The sequence below is a fragment of the Engraulis encrasicolus genome, chromosome 22 (assembly GCF_034702125.1).
Source record: "Engraulis encrasicolus isolate BLACKSEA-1 chromosome 22, IST_EnEncr_1.0, whole genome shotgun sequence".
Lineage (NCBI taxonomy): Eukaryota > Metazoa > Chordata > Actinopteri > Clupeiformes > Engraulidae > Engraulis > Engraulis encrasicolus.
The window spans coordinates 2,721,935-2,745,754 of record NC_085878.1 but is presented as its reverse complement, the minus strand read 5'-3'; the positions used below and the strand labels follow the sequence as shown (position 1 = coordinate 2,745,754).

The 23,820-nt window shown below is 44.1% G+C and overlaps 2 protein-coding genes across 6 annotated transcripts in view; one reads left to right on the top strand and one right to left on the bottom strand.

Moving 5' to 3' along the window:
* The window catches only part of usp8 (ubiquitin specific peptidase 8), a 28,015-nt gene extending 16,965 nt beyond the window's left edge, over positions 1 to 11,050 (top strand). For all 5 annotated transcript variants that reach the window (XM_063188349.1, XM_063188351.1, XM_063188348.1 and 2 more), the window contains 5 exons: positions 19 to 229; positions 4,429 to 4,665; positions 5,169 to 5,311; positions 6,091 to 6,223; positions 7,618 to 11,050. In XM_063188349.1, coding sequence (XP_063044419.1) covers positions 19 to 229; positions 4,429 to 4,665; positions 5,169 to 5,311; positions 6,091 to 6,223; positions 7,618 to 7,776 — 883 coding nt within the window. In that variant the 3' untranslated portion in view covers positions 7,777 to 11,050. The remainder of the gene's footprint in view (positions 1 to 18; positions 230 to 4,428; positions 4,666 to 5,168; positions 5,312 to 6,090; positions 6,224 to 7,617) is intronic.
* Positions 11,051 to 12,695: 1,645 nt separating this feature from the next.
* On the bottom strand, positions 12,696 to 22,933 carry LOC134438723 (uncharacterized). The gene is made up of 10 exons (XM_063188358.1): positions 22,120 to 22,933; positions 21,671 to 21,733; positions 20,734 to 21,344; positions 19,496 to 19,723; positions 16,562 to 16,757; positions 15,112 to 15,327; positions 14,201 to 14,343; positions 13,589 to 13,721; positions 13,134 to 13,248; positions 12,696 to 12,882 (listed from the first exon to the last, which is right to left on the bottom strand). The coding sequence occupies exons 1-10, from the start codon at positions 22,690 to 22,692 to the stop codon at positions 12,785 to 12,787; spliced, it is 2,376 nt and encodes a 791-aa protein (XP_063044428.1). The 5' UTR covers positions 22,693 to 22,933; the 3' UTR covers positions 12,696 to 12,784.
* Positions 22,934 to 23,820: the final 887 nt, after the last annotated feature.

Below are 23,820 nucleotides of genomic sequence, written 5' to 3'. Positions count from 1 at the left end.
ATTATTATTACCCCCTAGAGCCAACATCCTGGGCCACAAAGGAGAGGTGGCGGAGGAGTTTGGCGTGATCATGAAGGCTCTGTGGTCGGGCCAGTATAAGTGCATCACGCCTCGCGACTTCAAGAACACCATCGGCAAGATTAACGATCAGTTCTCCAGCTACGAGCAGCAGGACTCCCAGGAGCTACTGCTCTTCCTCATGGACGGCCTCCACGAGGACCTCAACAAGGTAGGGACCACCACCATACTACCATACTACTATACTGCACGAGGACCTCAACAAAGTAGGGATGACCACCATACTACCATACTAACTTACTGTATACTATATTGCACAAGGACCTCAACAAAGTAGGGATGACCATACTGTCATACTAGCATACTGCCATATTATCATACTGTATAGCAGCGGTTCCCAAACTTTTTTCCCTGCGCACCCCCTTTTACATTTCAATGTGGTTCGCGCACCCCCTAAGTGAATGTTGCACAGCCGCCCAAAGTTTTTTCTGCCATCATTACAATGGAGCGTGTTGCATGACAAGTTTAGGAGTTATAAATTACACTTCAGATGGATCCGTCCAGCATACAATTCACCAAACAATTAAAAGTATCCTGTGTTCATTAAGTAAGGGTTAACGTTCGGCGAGAAGGTCGCTACCGTGGAATAGCAGCACGACAGAGGGAGGGGTCTTGTTCTCTCTGAAGTGCTGCTATTCCACGGTAGCGACCGACTCGCCGAAAGTTAACCCGCTTATTATATGGATATACTTAAATGATTCACACATGGCGGGGACATTTCTTTAGTTAACTGTGTTAACTGTGTTAACTTTGTTAACTTTGTGAAGCACATTGAGTTGCACCTGTGTATGAAATGCGCTATATAAATAAACTTGCCTTGCCTTGCCTTGCCTATTTAATGTTAAGATTGTTGCTGCGCAAAACAAAACAGTGCCGTTGTGGAACACCGCTAGGCAACAGCTAGGTAGCCAGGACAACAGGTGTTGTCTATCACAGCAGCTGATTAGAGTCTTGTTGAAAAGTCGCTTTAGCAGTGAAAAGTCTTGTTGCCATTGACAGCGGTCTGTTATAGACCAACCCGTCCGTTATCGAAAAATAACAGACGTGCGAACGTTGGGGAGCCCCGTTGAAATGAATGGAGCATTCGACCGATGACGTCACACCATATAATAATGTTGGATAAAAAACACACATATCAACCATTGCTCTATTCAGCTCGCTCACCCCCTTGTGGCAGGCCGCGCACCCCTAGGGGTACCACCATACTGCCATACTAGCATACTGTATATACTATACTCCACGAAGACCTCAAGAAACTATCATACTATCGTACTATCATACTGTATACTATATTGCACGAGGACCTCAACAAAGTAGGGACGACCATACTGCCATACTATCATACTGTATACTATATTGCACGAGGACCTCAACAAAGTAGGGACGACCATACTGCCATACTAGCATACTATCATACTGTATACTATACTGCACGAGGACCTCAACAAAGTAGGGACGACCATACTGCCATACTAGCATACTGTCCACTCTGTACCACCTCAATTTTCTCATTGCAAGGTCTTCAGCAATGTAGGAGAGCGTGATACACCCACAAACTGCATTAGCTCGGCATGAGAATCTCAAAAGTAGGAATGAGGTCACTCTACATCCCTATTATAGCCAGAAATGGCATTAATTAAGCATGAGGATCTACCAAGATGGCTGCCGAAGTTGTCACTACAGAACACAAGTCAAGTCAAGTCAGCTTTTATTGTCACCTTCTTCATATACACAAGTCATACCAGCAAAATGAAATTACGTTTTCTATCTATACCATACCATGCCAAGGCATAGACATACACAAGACTGACATTTTACAGACTGACATAAAGTGCAAGACAGGTCAGGTAACAGTGATGGACTGCTAACAATAAGTGGTCAATAATAAACAATGCAGTTCAAATGAACATTTTACATTCAACATTGAACGTGTAGACAGAAGATAAGATAAATCATATAGAATGTAGACATTACAATAATAGACAATAATAATAGTGACAGTGGCAATAGTAACAGTAATAATAACAATATTTATAAAAAAGTAGTAGATTTGGAGTAGCAACATTGTAAGCAGCATGACACAAAGCATAAGGAAAAGGAACGTCAGCATGTCCTAAATCTCACTCTTATATACAGTACATATCTAATTTATGTAATATTGCAATAATATTGCATGTTGCTTTTCTACTTTAACCAGGCTGTGGTCATTTCCATCATTTACTGTTAATACTCATTCACTGCTAAATTGGTTAATGCCTCCACGAGATATTAATGTTTTAACCACGCAACGCATCATCCCCAAACTCCTCCCATCTTAGCATTTACACTGCTGATATCTGCAATTTCTAGAGAATATGCCACACTGAAATAATCCAACACAGCTAAAACATGTGTTCACTTCATAACCACCCCTCCCAACACACCTAGCCACAGCTCCTGAACCTGTAGTTCATGTTTTGCTGCTTTTGAATGAACGGTCAAGTACTGACTGTTTGTGATTATATCAGTGTCTCCCTTCTTTTTTTGTTTTCTTTCTTCTTGTTTTCCCCCTCTTCTGCGTTTTGTTTTGATGGCAAACGTAGAGAGTAAGTAGCCTTATTCAGCGCTCCAAGTCTGTTTGCTGTTTGCGTTTCCTCCAGTCTGTCTTTGTCCTCATGCCATCTCTCTCTCTATCTCGCTCTTTCAAGTCTGCTGCTTGTTTGTTGAGCCCCAAAACTGTCTTGTCTCATTCCAAACCTCCATAAAATACATGAACTATATAGAGATGAGCAGGGCAAAGCAGCAGCAACAGCTCTAGTTTGAGAATCTGCTTTTGCTCCAGAGCCTTATTGCCATTTTATCTTTGAAGCACCTATTTTCAATGCTATGGACTATAGTCTTAGTGACTAATATAGTCTGTACTTTATAGCAGAGATAGATCGAAACGTTGCCGTATATTAAAATGAAATAAAGTATTTTTGGAGTTAATACACAGTGTGCAGACCACTTCATCACACTACCTGTACTTTATAGCAGCCCGTTATGTGCGTCTTCGCTCAAAGCACTGTAAATGATCAAGTCGTCCACGTATAGTCACTCGCTCCATTGACGATGGTGTAGCTCAGGCATTCACAGTGCTTTTGGCGATATTGGATGCTTTCCACTTCCATGTGAGCTTCACATGCCTCTTCTCACTCCCTGGCCTCAGCTGCACTCTGTGTGGTGATGCCCCCCCCCACCCCCACCCTTGTGTCAAATGGGCGGTGTTGACGTCATCTGTTCTCTGGCAGTAAAGAACTAAATAAAGGTCTGCACACTGACAAACTCTTCCAGAACATGAGTTAACTTAGCATAACATTTCAGACACTTCATCCTTCATCTTTGCACTTCGAAACTTTATGCTAAAATAAACTCACATTTGAGATTGTTTATCAGTGTGCATAAGTTACCTTTACGATTCCTTTTCAATTTAGAACTGTTTTGGTGCAACGTCTGCACTGGTGTTATGTGGCGTGCTGCGATCTTTCTTTTTCCATGCCCTCTCGACAGCCATATTGGTCTGTGTCTCCATAGGAATCACTAGTTTTCAGCCGGGGTTGTACTTACGTCTTATGCCATTTGGTAATCAAACATGTCAAACAAGCGATTTAGAGTTAGGGTTAGCTTTAGGGTTAGGGTTAGGGTCAGTTGTCATGGCGACGAACCAAATGACGTAAGACGTAAGTGCAACCCCCAGCCGAAAAGGCATGAAACTAGTGAGTCCCGTGTCTCCATCTCATCAGGGCCTCTTCCTGGTCATGTGACATGTTTGGCATTTCCATTTCCTGTGTTTACTGGACTTGTCCTGTTGTTGTTATATTCAAGTGTCAACAACATGCTCTGAAGTGGTTTGGCCTAGAGTAGGAATGGTTTGAAGCTCACACATCCAAAAAGCGTCCGACCTGGGAACATTACAACCAAATGACCAGATGGAGAGAAGGAAAAAGTCAGATTCAAACCAGGATATGTTTGTGGAAGCAAAGAAATCCTGGTTTGAAGCTGACTATTTCCTTCTCTTCATTTGGCTTAGAGTAGACCAAGTTTACTTGGGGTTTGGACTTTTAAGAAGCTGCATGTATCGTACACACAGAATGCAACAGAAAACATTGACATTTAAATGGAACAACAAACCTCCAATGGGAGCAGTTGAGAAATTACTTTCAGTTCAATAGTTAAACATTGTGACTATTATAGTAAAATGCTTCACTTTCAGTTTGGATGTGAACGTTTCGTTGTTCTGTTTTAGGTTAATATAATAAATAATCCTTAACAATACAACACACTTAATGGGTATCTTTTTACATTCTTCGCCCCTTCACTCGACTCACTCAGGCGGACAACCGCAAGCGCTACAAGGAGGAGGCTAACGACCACCTGGATGACGTGCGCGCGGCGGAGCTGGCCTGGAGCAAGCACAAGCTCCTCAACGCCTCCATCATAGTCTCGCTGTTCCAGGGCCAGTTCAAGTCCACCGTCCAGTGCCTCACCTGCCACCGCAAGTCACGCACCTTTGAGGCCTTCATGTACCTCTCCCTGCCCCTGGCATCCACCAACAAATGCAGCCTGCAGGTAGAGGGACACGCACGCACGCACACTCACTCACTCACTCACTCACTCACTCGCACTCGCACACACTCACGCACACACACACGTGCACACACACGTGCACACACACGTGCACACACACACACACACACACACACACACACACACACACACACACACACACACACACACACACACACACACACACACGAACGACACCTCTCGCTGGAATTGAATTGAATTGAATATTGGATTTGAATGCTGAAGAATAAATGTTTTTTTTTTCTTCTTCAAGTTGCTACAACCAACTGTTTTTTCTGTGAAATGTCTTCATCACCCATGGGTGTGTGAATAGAGGGAGGAATGCATGCAGTAGAATGCACCATGTGGATGGCATGTGCATGACTGGTAGGGTGCATCAAACGCTCCAAAGTTTGATGCACCCTAATGACTGGCTTTTTCCCCCCTCCTTGGGGTTGTGTTCATTCCCTCATATTGTGATGTTGTGGTGGTTATTGTTGTTGCAGGATTGCCTGAAGCTGTTCTCCAAGGAGGAGAAGCTGACGGATGCAAACAAAGTGTTCTGCAGACACTGCAAGGCCCACCGGGACTCCACTAAGAAGCTGGAGATATGGAAGGTGCCGCCCATCCTCCTCGTCCACCTCAAAAGGTCAGATCTTAGGGGCTGATGTGGTGCATTGCGCTAAGCCACGTAGACCATATTACATACAAGCATATCCCTACCCTACTAGGGATGGCGAAAATGTTAAAATATATATATTTTTTCTTTTTGTTTTTTTCACATAAGCCTTTCTTTTTGCTGCTCAGACAGGACCTGTCATGTCCAGCCAGTGTCGCCAGATGGAAAATGCTGAATTATCGTACCAAAACCTCAAAATTATAGTTTTTGGTGGCTTTTTGGGAGGAAATTATTATTGTAATTATTATTACCGGTTAACCGGTGGCAGAAAATGTAACCGGTTATCGTTGATCTGGTCGACTATCGGTTAAACATCCCTAGACCCTACACCACTTTCTCCCTCCCGTTCAGTTCCTGTCCCACTCTTCACTTCCTTGTTGTAATAAAGGCATGAAATACATGTGAATATATATGTGAAAAGTGTCAATAAAGTCGGAATAATGCCAAAACATTGGAGTTTAAGAACACTTCACCTCACTACGTCCTATAGAAAGAGACAAGTACTGTAGAATGCTACATGTATCCAATTTTTGTACCTTTTCAATGGCGGCTCCTCCACATTTTCCCCCATGTCAATACGATGGAATGTTATTGTTGACATTCATTCGAAAATATCAGAATGTCCGAATTTAATTTTGTGAATACTCTTAGTGAATACTATTAGTGAAGTTGGTTAATATTGTCTACTCTGTTGCGCTGTATGAACTACTGTACACAATAGTGTTGTTGTGTGTGCTTGTCTGCCTCAGGTTCTCGTATGAGGGCCGTTGGAAGCAGAAGCTGCAGACCACAGTGGACTTCCCCCTGGAGTGCCTGGACCTCTCGCAGTACGTCATCGGCCCCAAGCCCAGCCAGAAGGGATACAACCTGTTTGGCGTGTCGGTAAGGCATGCCACTCTACTGGACCCACCCAGTATTTAATAGAATATATGCGCATGTACATTTCAGCTACCTTATTACCTGGAATATTTTTGAGGGCTGATATTACAAAAAGCTAGTAGGTAATTTTACTTTTCTTTTCTCTACCTACCATTCAACCATGAGTGGTTGGCTCTGTCCACCCACCAGTTTGAACTAAATAACTAAGAAATTTTGTTGGGGGGGTGAAAGGGGAAAATAAGTTCAAAAATGTAAAAAATCCGATTTGGCAAAAAATAAATCCGAAAAAACGGAATTTGAGAAAAAATAAAACGGAATTTGAGAAAAATTAAAACGGATTTCATAGGTCCCACCACCCTTAAGCCTCGTTCACACACACGTCGCTGCTAGTTACTAGCTTCTCGTTCACTCGCCTAGTCGCCACTTGCTCATGGAACGTTCGCTAAACGTTCCCGCTGCTTTAACTGCCAATGCACAGGCGAGAAGTTCCGAACTCTGCATTCCGATTGGTTACTCGCTTACTCTTACTCGCCTTGCTCAAAGTTAAAATATTTTCGACTCGGAATCTGCCCACATCGCGTCGCTTGTACAATCCTCACCTACTCGCCTGCTCGTCTCGCTGGAACACATAGACATTCTATTGACTTAACTGAGCGAGTAACTAGCAGTGACATGTGTGAACGAGGCTTTACTGTCTGTGTGGCTATGGTTGATTTTTGCACTCAAGTCGGGCCACTTTCAAAACTTCAATGGCAAGAGGAAAGAATAGCAAGCGCTCTATAGTCTTTTCTCCAGGTTGCCTATGCCTTCTGTATTAAATCCAAATCGCTCTCCTTTGAGTCAAGGCAGTATTTAAGTATTTAATAACCCTTTCAAAAGTTAATTCACTCGCTGCAATGTGTTCCAGGCTGAACTAGGAAAAGCTGCTTTGTCTACTCTAGTACAAGAACATTCTTCTCCTTTTCACCTTATTTGATGTACATGTACATGGCACCCCCTCCATTTTTATGATTTGTTTAATACTGGCTCCATCCTCCCCCTCTGCCCATTACCTCCTCATCCTCCTCTCTCCTCTTCTTCCTCCTCCTCCCTCCTCCTCCTCTCTCCTCTTCCTCCTATGTCTTCCTCCTCTCTCCTCTTCCCCTCCTCCTCATCCCTCATCCTCCTCCTCCCTCTTCCCCTCCTCCTCTCTCCTCTTCTTCCTCCTCCTCCTCCTCTCCTTCCTCCTCTCTCCTCTTCTTCCTCCCTCTTCTTCCTCTTCTCTTCTCTCTCTCCTCCTCCTCCCTATACCTCCTATCTCTTCCTCCTCCTCCTCCCTCATCCTCCTCTCGCCTCCTCCTCCCTCATCCTCCTCCTCCTCTTCCTCCTCCTCCTCTTCCTCCTCTCTCCTCTTCCAGAACCACTACGGCGGTCTGGACGGTGGCCACTACACGGCGTACTGCAGGAACCACCCCAAGCAGCGCTGGTTCAAGTTCGACGACCACGAGGTGTCCGACCTGTCCCCCAGCTCCATCAAGTCCTCTGCGGCCTACATCCTCTTCTACTCCTCCCTGTGAACTGAAGCCAAGACTGGAATTGATGCATAACGCCGACTACCGTACGGCAAGCGATGACGAGGAAGAAAAAAAGCTACTGTGAAGTGACGGATGGTTGATGATGAAGTTTCAATGCATGTGAGCAAAGCTGCTACTTATGAGGATGACGAAGAAGGGTCGAGTTGAGTTGGGAGTTGAGAGTCGGGGGTTTGTTGTTTGAAGGCAGGAGAGCCTTCACATAAGGGGCCCTGTTTGTGCATTTGGAGTCGGTTGGCCTTTAGATCTGGAGGGATTGAAGATTTAATCAGAGGGACTGAGGTTTGGGTGGAGAAACCACCAACCAGGTCACCCGAGTTACTTACAGCTCATCCTGCTAGAGGAGTCACCTGCGTTAGACGTCGATTATCGCTTCATCTCTTTACAACACTGCAACGGTTGTAGGACACTACGGAGGAAGAGGAGAAGGAGATGATGAAGAAAGAGAAACAAAAAGGGGAGGATCTTCTCTCTCTTCTACAGCGGAGGGGCGATGGTGGCATTGGTAGTGGTGGTCAAGGACCTGTCTTTCTAGCGCTTTGTAGTCAGCCTGCAGAGTCTGTGCTCTGCGCAGGTCTTTCAACTGACTGACCGTCCATCCACTCACCACAGCTGAAACCTCCATGCGGCACCCTTAACTGAACTCTGTTCCTATGTGTGATGGCCTTCTTTTTTTGCATTAACTTACCTTTTAAGCTCCATGGAGATAAAAAACAAACAAACAAACGAAATTAGTAAAGACTTTAATGTGTACATACATAGAGATTGCTAACCTTCGCACATGTACATATGATAACCGAGGAAGAGGTGTTTATTTATTTATGAAGTGACCAAATCTGTTTAAAAAAGAGAACACGTAGCCTGCTAAAGCTTGTTTTGCTTTTCGGCTTTCAAAGCCAAGTCAGAGACCGGTACCAACAAGCGCACTCTCTCTCATTCTCACACAAGGGCAATCTGACTGTGAGGCCTGAATTTAATTAGAATTTTTTAGCTACTGGTACTTTTTTTGTTTTCTGAGCCACTGCGATTTCGTTTGTACCATTCCATGACCATCCATTTTAAACACTGCCATTAGGTTTAGATGCACTTTTATTACTTTTTTTGAACCTCTAAAAATAAAAAATATACTGTGTACTGTACACGGAGGATAATTTTGGGAGGAAAATAATTCAGCTTACTCAATTAGAATCCAATATAAAGAACAGACAGTGCAATACTAAATCGGAAGGGGGCCAATAATGTGTTGCCATAGATATAGAACACAAGGGGTATTTCTAGAAGTGAAGTGTGCCAGCCTTGGTAGGATGAGCAACGCCCATTTGCGCCCGGCGTGTTCAATTATGAATTACACTTGGAACTAGTGGTTGGATACTCTTTGGTGAAATCTGTGAAAAATGGTCTTTACTCGTCCTAGCAAGGCTAGAGCACTTCACGTTGAGAAACACACAAGATGTTGCGTTGACCACACTAGTCTATTGGAACGAATGGGTCTATTTGGTCTCTGCCATGTTTGTTTGGTGACTAACGCTGCTTGCATTAGCATCAGATGGCAACAAGGTAGTTTGGACATAATTTGCAGATGGTGTGAAAACACTAGGAACCCTGTCGGCAGCCCCCGAGGGTGGCCATGCGAAATGGCATGTGTTCTATATCTATGGTGTGTTACTAGCCATGTAAGCAGTGCACACATCATCTCTGGAGTGATTTGGATGTTTTTAATCAACGCCCATCCTTAGTGATCCCTATGTCTAGTAATACCGAAAAGGCACTGCTCTGAGGACGGCTGTCTCGTTTCAGTTGTATAAGACAGTTTAAGCATATTAATGAATTACTTAAACCTCTCTTTCCTGCACCATCGCCTACAGATCTGAATCTGCAAAGTATTAACTTTACTACTGAAGAGCAGGTGTTTTGGGCTAAAGGACGGTTACATTTTTGTGCTTCAGTAAATGCAGTATCTTAACTGACACTTTTTTGAACTTGTATAAATCTTTTGCATAGAACAGTAAGCGTAATAAGTTCATACTCAAATATTATTCCAAGTTAAGAATTAAACCCGTATAAACCACAATCCTTGCCTTCTCTGAAACGATCCTTTTCCACTGCTTAAAAGGTTTTGAACAGACATGCCTGTACCTACACGTCAATAGGAGACATACTCATTTTCACCTGTGGTACATGGCTACTGTTAATGGCATTTCGAATTGGCCAAAAAAAATCCCAACTATATTCTCAATTTTCAACTATGATGAGGCTGGCTTGTTGACATTTGTGCTCAAATCAAGTGAGACTATCTAAACTGGATTCTCTACTCTAGCTGAGTTCCCTAAATGCAATAGTCTTCCTGTAAAGATGACCCCATCTCAACTAGGGATGCACCGATACACATTTTTTCACTTCCGATCCGATACCGATATCTAAATTTGGATATCTGCCGATACCGATACTACTCCGATCCAATACCAACAGCTCATCATATATGCATGAATTTCAACTTGAGGTAGGCCCAAGATGACTATTTGGTCAGAAAAGGAAGTCAGAAGAACAGGAAACCAATTCATAAGTGAAAGTATCAAGTAAAAAAGTAACAATCCCATCCTGAAAACTAATATGCAAGTGTTATGACTTCAAATTAATATTACACCTGGCTCAATATCAGTCCTTTGAAAATTCCGATACTTTGGGAAAATTCCGATCCGATCCGATCTCTGAAAATATGTTGATATCTGAACCCGATACCGATACACCGATACCGATATCCCATCCCTAATCTCAACATGCTTCTAGTGATTGGCAGGAGGGGCACAGGAGGCTTGTGTAGACTGGACAGCTCTCACCCATTGCGCCTTAAACCGTTAGGACTTGTCTAGTTTAGCTGAGTGGATCAACTGAGACGTCCTCATATAAAGACTGGAGATTCTGTGGAGACCATTGTACTCTCTATGATGGAGACAGGGGCAGGGCTGTCATGTTCTTTTGGTGTGGCCCACTTGATGGAAGCAGAGGTTCTGAACTCAAATCTGTTTGGTAAACAAATAGATTGAAATGAATTTCAACAGGTCAGCTAAGCTGTATGAACACCATGTAATTCTCAGCATGTTTGGCATGAAATATCATGTTTTATGTAATAGTTTTTATTTACCTTTTTTTTTCAAAATTACCTGGTTATCTTTTTTCCATAACCATTGCCATATATAACCCTAAAACATCAAAATGTATCTATTAATCAAATTGTTAAAATAAAGAGGGTGAAATATGACTTGACTTGGTCTGATTTTGTTTTTAAATTAATATTTATTAGATCGCTTGATTGACATCAGAGGCTGTTGGTTAATTTGGTATGGGCAGTCATGGGTAAGCGTTTAGGGCGTCAGACTTGTAGCCCAAAGGTTGCCGGTTTGACTCCCAATCCACCAGGTTGGTGGGAGGAGTAATCAACCAGTGCTCTCCCCTATCCTCCTCCATGACTGAGGTAACCTGAGCATGGTACCGTCCCGCCATTGAGGGCTGCCCCCTTGCACGGGTGAGGCATACATGCAATTTCGTGTGCAGTGCAGTGTTCACTTGTGTACTGTGGAGTGCTGTGTGTCACAATGACGATGGGAATTGGAGTTTCCCAATGGGCTTTCGTTCATTCTGAAGGACAATGCTACTTAACTCTGTGACCACCCTGACTTCCCCATAACGAGACACCCACCGCAACCACATCACAATTCACACTTCTGCACACCTGCCTACATTTAATACAACAGCGAGTTCCACAAACACAACTAATGGATGGCAGTTGGCCTATGGCTTGTTTAATTGCAGCCAGGGTTCCCTCTGCTACACAGATATACTAACTGGCACTAAATAACCAAACGACTTTGGACTTTCTTTTTCATTTATTAAGAAACAAAATAACATCACTCAAAGATTTCCAAAACTACACCCGTTCTTGATCACTTTTCTGTTGTATGTTCTCTTACCAGCAGGGGGGAGCAGAAAGCACCATGTGTTCACAATACTAGAGCAGTCTCTTTTCCAAATACTGCCTTGCAAAGCAGAAAGGCTATGACTGCATTGTTGTTGATGGTGAGTTATGCTTAGTTGCCTCTGCGTAGTTGCTGCCTTTCTGCTTTGTAGGGCAGACTAGAACAACACTGCTTTGGGGTCTTGGATTCAACTCAGACACGCTGAAGTGTATTTTTGCAAGGTTGTTGGAGTGAAGACTGCCGGCATAGGCCATCTGTTGGTTTCTAGGAGAATTAATAACTTTCCATTCCTCATTCCCTTCCTGCCTCCTTGATACTGGTGAAAATGGTCTTGTCACCCTTTACAACATTTGTGCCCAACAGCATGCTGGAAGGAAGACAAGAAGCTTTTTGACAAGAAGTTTGTCCAACTTCGCACCAGTACACTTTTACCCATAAAGTGGTTTCATATAGTCATCAAACCACACACACAAAATCCATCTCTAACAATTGTGTTTTTTTCCCATTTGTTAAGCACTTTGAGTTGCATGCCTTGTATGATACAGTGCTATACAAATACAATTATAATTATTATTATTATTATTATTATTATTATTATTATTAACATCAAACACAGACACAGACACACACACATTGCAATACCTGGCGCAACCCCTTCAGGGCGCCAGATAGCGATTCAGTATGTGGTGGGACATGCATTAAAAAAACCAAAAACAAGAATTTCAGGGAAATATATATTTGAAAATGTATTCTGAGGTAAATCTTCTTTCTTCTTCTTTTTGTTTTCAGCTTGACGTTAGCATAGTAAATTCTTGTCTTGTCTAGTCTGGGGGTCTATACTAAGAAGCTGGTTCAGGGGTAAACCAGGTTAAGTTAAGAGGTAAATCATCTAATAGAAGAGCCTTGACTCCTGTTTGTTCAGAAAGGGACTCCAGGCTCTTTTATTAGATAATTTACCTCTAACTTCACCTGGTTTAGTCCTGAACCAGCTTCTTGTTATACAGGCCTTGGGCTGGCTGCTATGTGCTGTGCAGGCCCAGGCCCGGGCCGGTGATGCGAGGCGGCTTGCTGTACGGCTCTCGGGAGTAGAGCAGGATGTAGGCGTTGGGGGACTGGAGTCCGTTTCTCGATTCTTGTCGTTGCTAACCGTCTTAAGTCGGTCTTGAGTTGGTCGTAAGTTGCTCTTGAGTTGGTCTTAAGTTGGTCTTAAGTTGGTCTTTAGACGCAAGAACAACTTAAGAACAACTTAAGAACAACTTAAGAACAACTTAAGACCAACTCAAGACCTTGGTTACAACGTTGGTCTTAAGAACGAACAAAATGGCTAAAGTCGTTAGCAAAGGCACTGTCGAGAAACGACCCCCTGGACGGCGTACTCGTGGACGGCCTCCACGTTGGCGTCGTCAAACACGTGCCACCTCCGGGTCACGGTGCTGCGGCAGCAGGCCGTGTAGTGGCCCATGTCCAAGTCGCCTGTGTGGTTCTGCAGGAGTATAGAGTGGGGAAGAGGTAAATACGGGTCTGGTACATTATACAAGACTGCAGACTGCAGACAAGAGTCTGGCTGGCTGGTCTGATTCTTTTTTTATTTTATTTTTTAAGTGAGAACAGAAGTTTGAGTTTTGCAAGACCCCCGAGGGGCCTTAAAATCAGTGTTTGCGCGTGAGAGGGTTGGTATAGAAATATCTGCAGTCATAATCAACGCCTAAGATGTCTAACTTAGATACTACATATACAACCGCAGAAACATCATCAATGCATTTTCTGTGTACGTGTGGGTTTTTTTTTTACAAACATTTCACAATTTTTTGGTTAGTACTTACCACAACTCCATACAGTGAATAATTATTGTGTTGAGGTGACGCAGTGCTTAAATATGGAGAAAGATCCAGATTGCTCAAGGGGAAAATGACGTTCGTCCTCAGTTTGTTTTTGGCGTGTCCCTGGCATTCAAATCTAGAATGAAGAGAAATAATGGCGTTGAACATTCAACTTTACTCTAAAAGCCTAATCCTACTGTAGTGTTTACCAGGTCCCGCCCATCCTAGTGACGCAAATGCAGAGCTTTGGAAGTCAATGGCAATCAGGCAACAGTGTAGGCGTACTATTTCACTGTTCTACAACAGCTCTGTGATGCACTGGTGAACATTCTCTAGAGAGGACTGTAGTGTCATACGTGTACATGGGAAGGGCCGCTGAGAGCTTTGGCCTGGACCAGGAGAAAGTCATCCCCCAACCAATACATACAGTGTAATGAAGACTCAGTTCTGGAGTACATGGGTACCATTCTGCCACTGGAACTCTATACTAGTCACTGAAAAGACGTGACTACCATAGCACTAGACTACTACACCATTACAGAGTGCCTACCAGAAAATTGGCAGTGGAAAAGAGGCATAAGTGCAGTAACTAAGCAGCAGTGCTGTACCATTGACCTTTTGAGGTGCAGTACGAGGATCTCGGGGGGGTTGGCGAGGGTGGTGAGGACGGCGGTGTCCCTCCTCGTGCCACACTGGGGACACCACATCTGGTCCCCTTTGGTCAGGGTGGTCTGCTGGAAGAACAGCGCCAGGCAGTCCTGTGACGCCACAGGACAAATGGATCACTATTACAGTGGATCTACCACATTAGCTACAATATTTAATACCATGTAATACCAGTGTGACACCACGGACCACCAGGTACTTTTTTTAACTTTTACTTTTGACACCTCGGGTTAATAACAACTAAAAAAAACTGATCCTATGCGATTGTAAGTAGTTTCATCCGGAATCCATATGATGGCTCCAAACTGCAATCTTATGACAGCCATACCTGGAGACTATTAGACGAGGAGAATGAATGGAGTTCAATGAAAAGTCACGGCCATTTAGGAAACATGGAACTAAGTAAATAGTGAAAAAGGGGTAGGGTGCACAGTACTGATGCACTATGTACAGTACACATACAATGCATAACCTAAAAGAGGATATAGGGTGAATTGTCTCATACACATACACACACACACACACCATATACATGGGTTTCCCGTTTGTAAACAATCCCAGGCTGCGCGACCCTGACTGCGCACTGTTCAACCTCGGATTGTTGGAAACAGCTGTCGGTCAAAAAATGAGCTCACGTGGTTGGCTGGCTGGCAGTGTCTTGCCCCTCCTCACAACACAATGTTTATAAACAAAAAAAACCCTTACTATAGAAAACCTCCAACATGATCTCCAAAAATTCTGTGCTCCTGGATTTTGGCAAAATCCGTGCTCCTGGACACGGATTTTGTGTCCCTAACATCAGTGTCCAGGAGCACGGATTTTTGGAGATCAGGCTGAAACTTCTGAGGCAGCAGGCTCACCTCCAGTGTGCACTTGTAGCTGTGAGTGGGGATGGGCAGGGAGAGGATGGTGAAGACCTGGTTGCTGTGTGTCTGGTTGTCGCAGCGCAGGCACAGCGTGCTGTAGGAGAGCTGGCCCTCAAACAGCTCCGTGATGACAGAGACGTCGTTGCCTAGCACCTTGGAGACGCTCCTCTTGCTCAGGCCCCGACTGGACACCTTCTTCTCAAGGGGTTTCTACAGACAGGTAGAATAAGAGAGACCAGTCAGGAAAGCTAAGCCAAACAAAATTTAGGGAAAGTAGAACTACTCTTACAGTCTAAATGAACTTTTTTTCACCACCAGCCAAAATGGCTTGTAGATTTTATTCTTACCAGCCAAACACACACTCACTAATGGGTCAAAGTGGCTGATAAGTTGGTCTCTTCAACCAGCCAAACTGAAATTTCACCATTATCTGTCTGGTTGTCTGATGAGACCTGCTTACAGTGTATCGACTACCACATTAGCTACAGTGGAATAACTGGTGTCTACACTGTGTAAAATCATGTACATGTACAAAATTCAAGAGACTCCGCACACTGCTTACCTTTCTTTACTTTATTTCTCGGAGCAAACTATTATTATTTATTTCTAGTTCGCTCCGAGAAATAAAGTTAAGAAAAGTAAGCAGTTTGCGGTGTCTCTTGAATTTTGTTCATTGATTCACCTTCTCCTGCCTCACACCTGCCCCTGCATTACTGAGGGCTTGTACAAGGACTCTCTTGAACTTTGATCATGTACATGTGTTGTAATTACAAGATGAAGAGTACTACCTCTACTTTCACTTTATGCACCTCTGAACCAAACACAAATCAGCCAAATACAAGTGTGACCTAAAGATTTTTGTTGTTGTTGCAAAATCTCATTGATAACAATAAATTGCTGAGGATCATCCGTAACAACAGTTCTTCTCCCAAATTTGCATTTTTTTTTTAGGAAAACTGTGGGTGTATGTTGTGAAGAATTTGATTCTGAGTTTTGATACAGAAAATAAACAAACAAACAAGTAAATGAATAAATAACAAAAAAAATAAAAAATATATATCTATATTTATATACTACTTACTATATACTACTATATACTACTATATATCTATATTTATATACTACTTACTAAATGATTCATATGTAGACTGATATGGCACATACTGTAAAAGTGTTCCATTTCTTACATAAGATTTTGTTAACCTTGTATGGGCATGTAAGCATATATACACACGTCGTGTATATCATTTAAAAATATTTTTGGGCTTTCATGTCTTTATTTGATAGGACAGTGAAGTGAGAGTGGGGAGAGAGAGATGGGGAAGGGTCGGCAAAGGACCCTGGTCAGGAATCGAACCCGGACTCTTTTGAATAGGAAGAAAAGACGACATGCAAGAACAGTCAGTGAGTGGTGTGTCCCCTCCCGTCCCCAGTCCCTTCTCACCCTGACGAGGTCATCGTGGACGGCGTTGAAGAGGAAGAGGAGGAACTCCTGGGCGTCCTGCTGGGAGTTGCGGCTGAAGAGGGAGTGCTGTCCGCACAGCCTGGCCCGGATCCTGGAGGGGCACCACGTCTCCTTCTGGCCCTGCCACACCGTCTCCAGCAGGGTGAGGAGCGCCCCAGCCACCTCCCCACACCTCCTGAAGAACACAAGAGCAGAGTAGAGTACAGTATCTTACTGTATTTACTAAACCATAAGGATATTAAGGTTGAGGAGCGCCCCAGCCACCTCCCCACACCTCCTGAAGAAGACAAGAGCAGAGTAGAGTACAGTACAGTAACTTACTGTATTCATTAAACCCTAAGGAGCGCCCCAGCCACCTCCCCACACCTCCGTACAGTATCTTACTGTATTTATTAAACCCTAAGGAGCGCCCCAGCCACCTCCCACCACACCTCCTGAAGAAGAGAAGGGTATAGTAGAGTACAGTACAGTAATTAACTGTATTTATTAAACCCTAAGGAGCGCCCCAGCCACCTCCCTACACCTCCTGAAGAAGACAAGAGCAGAGCAGAGTAGAATAGAGTACAGTAACTTACTGTATTTATTAAACCCTAAGGAGCGCCCCAGCCACCTCCCCACACCTCCTGGATAAGAGAAGAGCAGAGTAGAGTACAGTATCTTATTTATTAAACCCTAAGGAGCGCCCCAGCCACCTCCCCACACCTCCTGGATAAGAGAAGAGCAGAGTAGAGTACAGTAACTTATTTATTAAACCCTAAGGAGCGCCCCAGCCACCTCCCTACACCTCCTGAAGAGCAGAGCAGAGTAGAGTAGAGTACAGTAATTTATTTATTAAACCCTAAGGAGCGCCCCAGCCACCTCCCCACACCTCCTGGACAAGAGAAGAGCAGAGTAGAGTAGAGTACAGTAATTTATTTATTAAACCCTAAGGAGCGCCCCAGCCACCTCCCTACACCTCCTGGACAAGAGAAGAGCAGAGTAGAGTACAGTAATTTATTTATTAAACCCTAAGGAGCGCCCCAGCCACCTCCCCACACCTCCTGGACAAGAGCAGAGTAGAGTAGAGTACAGTAACTTACTGTATTTACCCTAAGGAGCGCCCCAGCCACCTCCCCACACCTCCTGGACAAGAGCAGAGTAGAGTACAGTACAGTAATTTATTTATTAAACCCTAAGGAGCGCCCCAGCCACCTCCCTACACCTCCTGGACAAGAGCAGAGTAGAGTAGAGTACAGTAACTTACTGTATTTACCCTAAGGAGCGCCCCAGCCACCTCCCCACACCTCCTGGACAAGAGCAGAGTAGAGTAGAGTACAGTACGGTCAGAGAGACTGGATCATCATATCATATTATATTAGTATACTCTTAGAATATCTCTACTTCTTGTTTTTTTTTATTTTAGTGGGTTAGCATGACGAACAGACGTTTCGAGCTAAGCCTTCGTCAGCGTTGAACATTAATGCAGTAGACCCTCACACGGGACCGCTAACGGCTTTTGCAGGGCCCAGGACAAAGTCATCTGAAAACCCCCCCCCCAACCAATACTTACAATGTAATGGGGCCCCAATTCTGGGCCCAGGACAACTCATCCCTAGGGATCCCGGGTTAAGACACACCCCTGTTATAAGTCTGTTATTACCAAAACGGCAATGACTAAGTCATAATGCTCTATTAATAAGAACTCTATGGGCTATGGTTGTGAAGTATTTTTCAACTAAAAGCACAGTGTAACTTACATTATAAGGCTACACAAAACCATCTCAGGCTGTGTGCTGTAAACATTCTATATATACTGTACTTGTCAGACAATTTTTTTTACATAACAGTTTAAATGGTAGACAGGTAATTATAGTGTGCAAACATACAGACATTGAAATGGAAAACATACAGCAGGCGATAGGCTTCTCAAAAAGGATGTTGCAATTCAGGTTTGGACAAAAACACACGTATGGTTTGAAGTGTAAACCAGGAGGCAGGACTGGACTGATCATCTGGCCTACAGGGCATTTTCCGGGTGGGCCGCTAATCCTCATGAGCGCTTTTTTTTTCTGAGACTGGGCCACAATTCAAATGGGTCCATCTTCAGTGTAGAACAGTGTTTCTCAAACTTTTTCAGACCGAGGACCACTTTGTCCCCCCAAAAAATTATCGGGGACCACCTGTCAACTAAATTGGCAGTTGATGGATGCTAATTTGACACTGCTAATTTTTTATGCAGATCACTTACTTTTTATTCACATTATAAGCCTGTCTTATTGAGTTGAAAACATGAAAATGCTACAAATATAGCCTACTGCTGCTAGCTTATCTTGGAAAAGTAGAAATCCCCTCGCGGACCACCTAAGCTCTGTCGCGGACCACTAGTGGTCCCCGGACCACACTTTGAGAATCACTGGTGTAGAAAGTGGACTGAATGGACTGAGGCTGAGGGTATTCCGTACTAGGGGTGTGAGGGGCTGTTCTAAGCCAAACAAGTTCGACAGGCGGACAAAGATAGACTGTCTATGCACTCTGCCACCTTGTAGACACAGGAGGGAATTACAATTAGAGAATGCGTTTCAGACGGACAGACAGACAGACAGACAGACAGATCGAACGACCGACGGACAGACATACAGTATGCTCTTATAGAGATGCTAGGACGCATCTAAAAAATGCATGGCCATTTTTTGGGCCCAGTCCAGCCCTGTTGAGTTACAGTAGCCTAATGCCTCTTTTCCACTGCCGTTTTTCTGGTAGGCCTACAGCTCGACACAGCGCGACTCGGCCGCCACTTTTCACTTTTCGATTGCGCACAACACAGCTCAATCAAAAAGCAAAAAGTGGCGGCAATGTCGCGCTGTGTCGAGCTGTAGGCCTACCAGAAAAACGACAGTGGAGAAGAGGCATGTGTGACAGATGTGTGCCACTGACCTGGTGATGTCCTCCTTGGTCTGCTCGTTGAGGAAGTACTCCACCAGGGGTACGGTGCTGCACAGGCACTGCAGCACGGCGTTCATGTAGCAGGAGTTCCCAGAGTTCATCAGGCCGCACAGCCCCGGCTGCTGCCCGGCTATCGAGGCGCCACTGCTGCTGCTGCTGCTGCTGCCGGAGCTGGAGCTGATGTCCGGGCCGCGTTGGCTGTTGTTGGAAGACCACGTTCTAATAGAGACAGGCAAAGGTTTAGGTTTAGCTTGGAAAGTGGTGGGGACAATGAAATGGCTAATTGTTCAGGTAGCCTATAGTTTTGCATTATATTTGTGGGGAAAAGTGGTGGGGAAGAGATAGGTTTATCTCCAAAAGTGGGGTGGACATGTGCCCATCTTCCACACCTAAAATTTCATCTTAGACAGGGTAATTTAGACAGTTTTCACGTTTGTGGATATTCTTAAAAGTAGATATTTTTTAAAACCAGTTATTATTAAAACTTAGTTCATATGTAAATGAGAGCCCAGAACAGATGTGTTTTCAAAAATATCCACATACGTGTAGACGGCATCTTAAAAGATTTCATTGTACCACAAAAATAACCTGGCTTTCGCCAGATGAATGTGGCTCTGCTTGCTCCACACTCTTATAAGTGTAGCTTTGAGGAGCCACTCATCTAGTCAGAGCCAGGTTACAACACAAATAGGAAATTGAAAAGATAACAGTTTGCGTTATTTTTCTCTCTTCCATGTGAGTTAATATTTACAGAACCTGTTACTCATGGCATGGTATAATAATGACGAATTTGATGTCAAGGGTCAAATCTCCAAGCTGAAAGTTTGTTTCATGTGAAGATGCAAATTCTTCCGATGAGGTAATAATTCAACAATTATATTGTAGAGTTCTGAAGTGCAGTGCCATCATCTCGTCTTGCTTTTATGACCTCATAATTGTATTAAAACACTGTCACCACACGCATGGACATGCAGCACACACACACATACCCACACACACATCGTTCTATATGCATAACCCCATAATGCATGCCGTTCCACCAGTGGAACACTGTAATAGTCAATAAAACGTGAACTACCATGGTACTACATGTACACTGCTATGATGACATAACACAGGGCCTTTAATAATGCACTATGACTTGGTCATTGCCATTCTGGTAACAGGAAATGTATAATGCTGTGTCTTAACAGGTTAAATCACACACATGTGTAATATTGACCACAAACCTTGCATTAGAGTTATGACCTAAGTCTGATGAGTTGCGTTCTTGTGACGTTTCTGGCGGGTTCAGAAAGTATTCCATAGGCAGCTGTGAGGCCAGAACCTTCACAAACTCACTCAAGTTCATCAGGCCTTCGTTTTTCATCACCGGCATCGAATGCATGACATAGGAGTTGATGGTAGTGAGGTGCACTATGAGCCAGAAGCCTTGGAAGAGTATGTCCCTGAAGCCCAGGCTACTCAGCACGGCGGGGCCGACCCAGCCCTGAAGATGGGACGGGAGCTGGTTGGAGGCCTGGTGCTCCGCAAACGCAGAGCACGCGTGATTATTCTCACACGTCGTCGTCGTCGGATCGTTCAAGCCAAAGTTCATGAACTTCAGTTGAAAGCCCAGGCCGGAGAAGACCTCCGACAACAGGTTGCCCTCGGCGAAGGCCGAGCTGTCCAGCGTGACGTGGTAGCCCTTGTTGACGTACGGCTTGAGGAGGTGGTGAAGCACCTGCTCCAGAGCGCTGGCCTCGGAGCCCCTCTGCAGCAGCGGCAGCGAGTACAGGTGGAAGTTGCACACGTAGCCCGTGGACACCTCCAACACCACCGCCGCGTTCAGGGGGCACACCTGTAGAGTAGAGTAGAGAAGAGTACTTTTATTAATCGCCAAGGAAATTAACATCATTTACATACGTTTACATAAATACATAAAGTTTACATAAATACAGAAATACAAACATAAACAAAGAACTTATACACATAATTGAACATTACAGTAAAAGTATACGCCACACGCTCTCTCTCTCTCTCACACACACACACACACACACCCACACACACACACACACACACACACACACACACACACACACACACACACACACACACACACACACACACACACACACACACACACACACACACACACACACACACACACACACACACACACACCTGGCCGTCCACCAGCAGGCTGTACTTCTTCACCAGCAGCTGCTGTCCTGGCGTGTATATCTCCTGGAAGTAGGGATGCAATCGATTAATCTATTGATCAACTTAAATAGATATGAATCGATTTTAAAAAACATGAATAGCAATTAATCGCCAATTCAACTGACAAGAGACCCAGGTGAAATGGGCATGAGAAGAGTGTGTGTGAAGAGGAGTGTGAATAGTGGGAATATTTATATCAGCTTTGGATTAAATAATTTAAATACAACTAATTTAAATCTAGTATTTTATCAGATTTTTTTTTTTTTGAATTTTTAGGTGTAGTAGTAGTTTTTCGAGAAACATTGAGATTTTTTTGGGGGGGGGGAACACAGCTTATCAATTAATTGTAAGTCAATCGATAAGGCAATCAACTAACGCTTAATGAATGAATTGATAATTTGCATCGCTACCTGGAAGCGGCGCGAGATCTGCCTCCCCAGCGCGTGCAGCGTCTCCCAGTGCTCGTCCTCCGTGCGGCTGCTCAGGCAGCGCAGCGTGCTCTGCAGGCCGCCGCTCAGCTTCTCCATCCAGTTCTCGATGGACGGCGTGATGCGGACGGGCCGCTGGGGGTGGGAGGACTCGGTGTGAAGGCCGACCCGGAGGGCGATGGCGATCCACATGACAAAGTCCACGTACTGGACCTCTGCCAGGTTCTCAGCGTTCTCGCAGGTGATCGGGAGGAGGAGGTCTGTCTCGAAGATGCTGTTCACCTTGTCACATAACTCCTGGATGGCGGCCCTTTCCAGCAGGGCCAGGAAGAACTCCTTGGGAGAGTTCTGGGCCAGAGAAATGGAGCTTTTCTTGACCTTAGCTACGGGTCTGACCTTTCTGGCTTTGAAGAGGCCCGGGCCGCACAAGGCGTTTCCCTCAGAGCCAGAGGCGACGTTGACCGGCTCGTTGAAGGGACATTCCTCCAGGGCCCAGGGAATCTCACGGACCAGCATCACCCTCGTCTTCATGTCGGTGGTGGGCAAAGGTGTCATGAAGTCCCAAACCAAAAGTCCACAAGTCTTCTCTCACCTTTGAGAATGTGGAATTAAGGATTTCTTGGAACATCTAGGAAGAAAATCACTTACAGGTCTACACTGATGAGAAAGAGCTGCATATGTTGAATATTAAAGATGATTTAGCCTGAGCTCCACTCTGCATACAGCCTTCTGCCAAACTGAAGCTTGCAGCAGGAGTTACTCTCAGGAGCTACACATTCTGCCAGCCCCTTGAGTATTGCTGTACAGGGACATTGCATGTTTGACACTGTGTTTAAGAACTAGAAGGTTCCCTGACAACGGTATCTTAGCAACATCTTTACAGTGATTCTACTTGTGATCTCACAAGTGTTTTAGGATGACTAGCTGTTCTGTCACAGGGTTACACAATAAACCATTTTGTCATTACAAAGCTGATCTTTATAATCATTATTGAATAATGTAATAGATTTTCAGTTCAGTTCAGTGTCAGTGGTATTCCCCTATTGGTTGGGACTGCACTGTCAAAATCACAATTTCTTCTACTCTATTGCAATCAGAACTAGTCGCATAGGCAGGCCTATTGATGGGTTGCACATCCATTTAATCAGCCGGTTTTTTTTCTATTTTAAAAAGCTGCATCCATCCTTTTCAGCCATGATGAAGTACCCATTCTAGCCACTAGGTGTCATTCATGACAAATAATGGGTTGAAAGGACAGGTTGAAAGGTTAATGAAAGAACATTGTTCTACTGTACAGCACCTAGGTGGAGTTGTAGCTATGAGTTTAGGAGTTGCATCGCCTATTTTAATCGATGTTTTATTGACTTGCATTAGACTTAGCATAATGCATTAGACAATAGCACAACATCCTCAGACGTCATAAATATCATCATTCCAGGATAATGTCCTCATTCAAACTAGCATACTTGGCTGTCCTGTACAGATCCTGGCCATATCATTAGAATATCATGAAAAAGTTGATTCATTTCCATAATTCCATCAATAATGTTTGACTTTCATGGATTGTATAGATGCATTGCCCACATTTTGAACTATTTTTTGTTACATATTTTGGCCTTCCAGCTCCATGAATTGAGGAATTCACATTAGAATATTGTAATAAAATGACAATTTTCTTCAGAA

What these genes read in the sequence shown, in the direction of transcription:
- LOC134438723 (XM_063188358.1), bottom strand. Translation starts at nt 22,692, where the DNA reads ATGACACCTTTGCCCACCACCGACATGAAGACGAGGGTGATGCTGGTC. An exon ending in GGTCATAACTCTAATGCAAG is followed by an intron (nt 19,724 to 20,733) that starts GTTTGTGGTCAA and finishes TGTCTCTATTAG; the next exon opens with AACGTGGTCTTCCAACAACA. An exon ending in CTCGTACTGCACCTCAAAAG is followed by an intron (nt 13,722 to 14,200) that starts GTCAATGGTACA and finishes TCTTCATTCTAG; the next exon opens with ATTTGAATGCCAGGGACACG.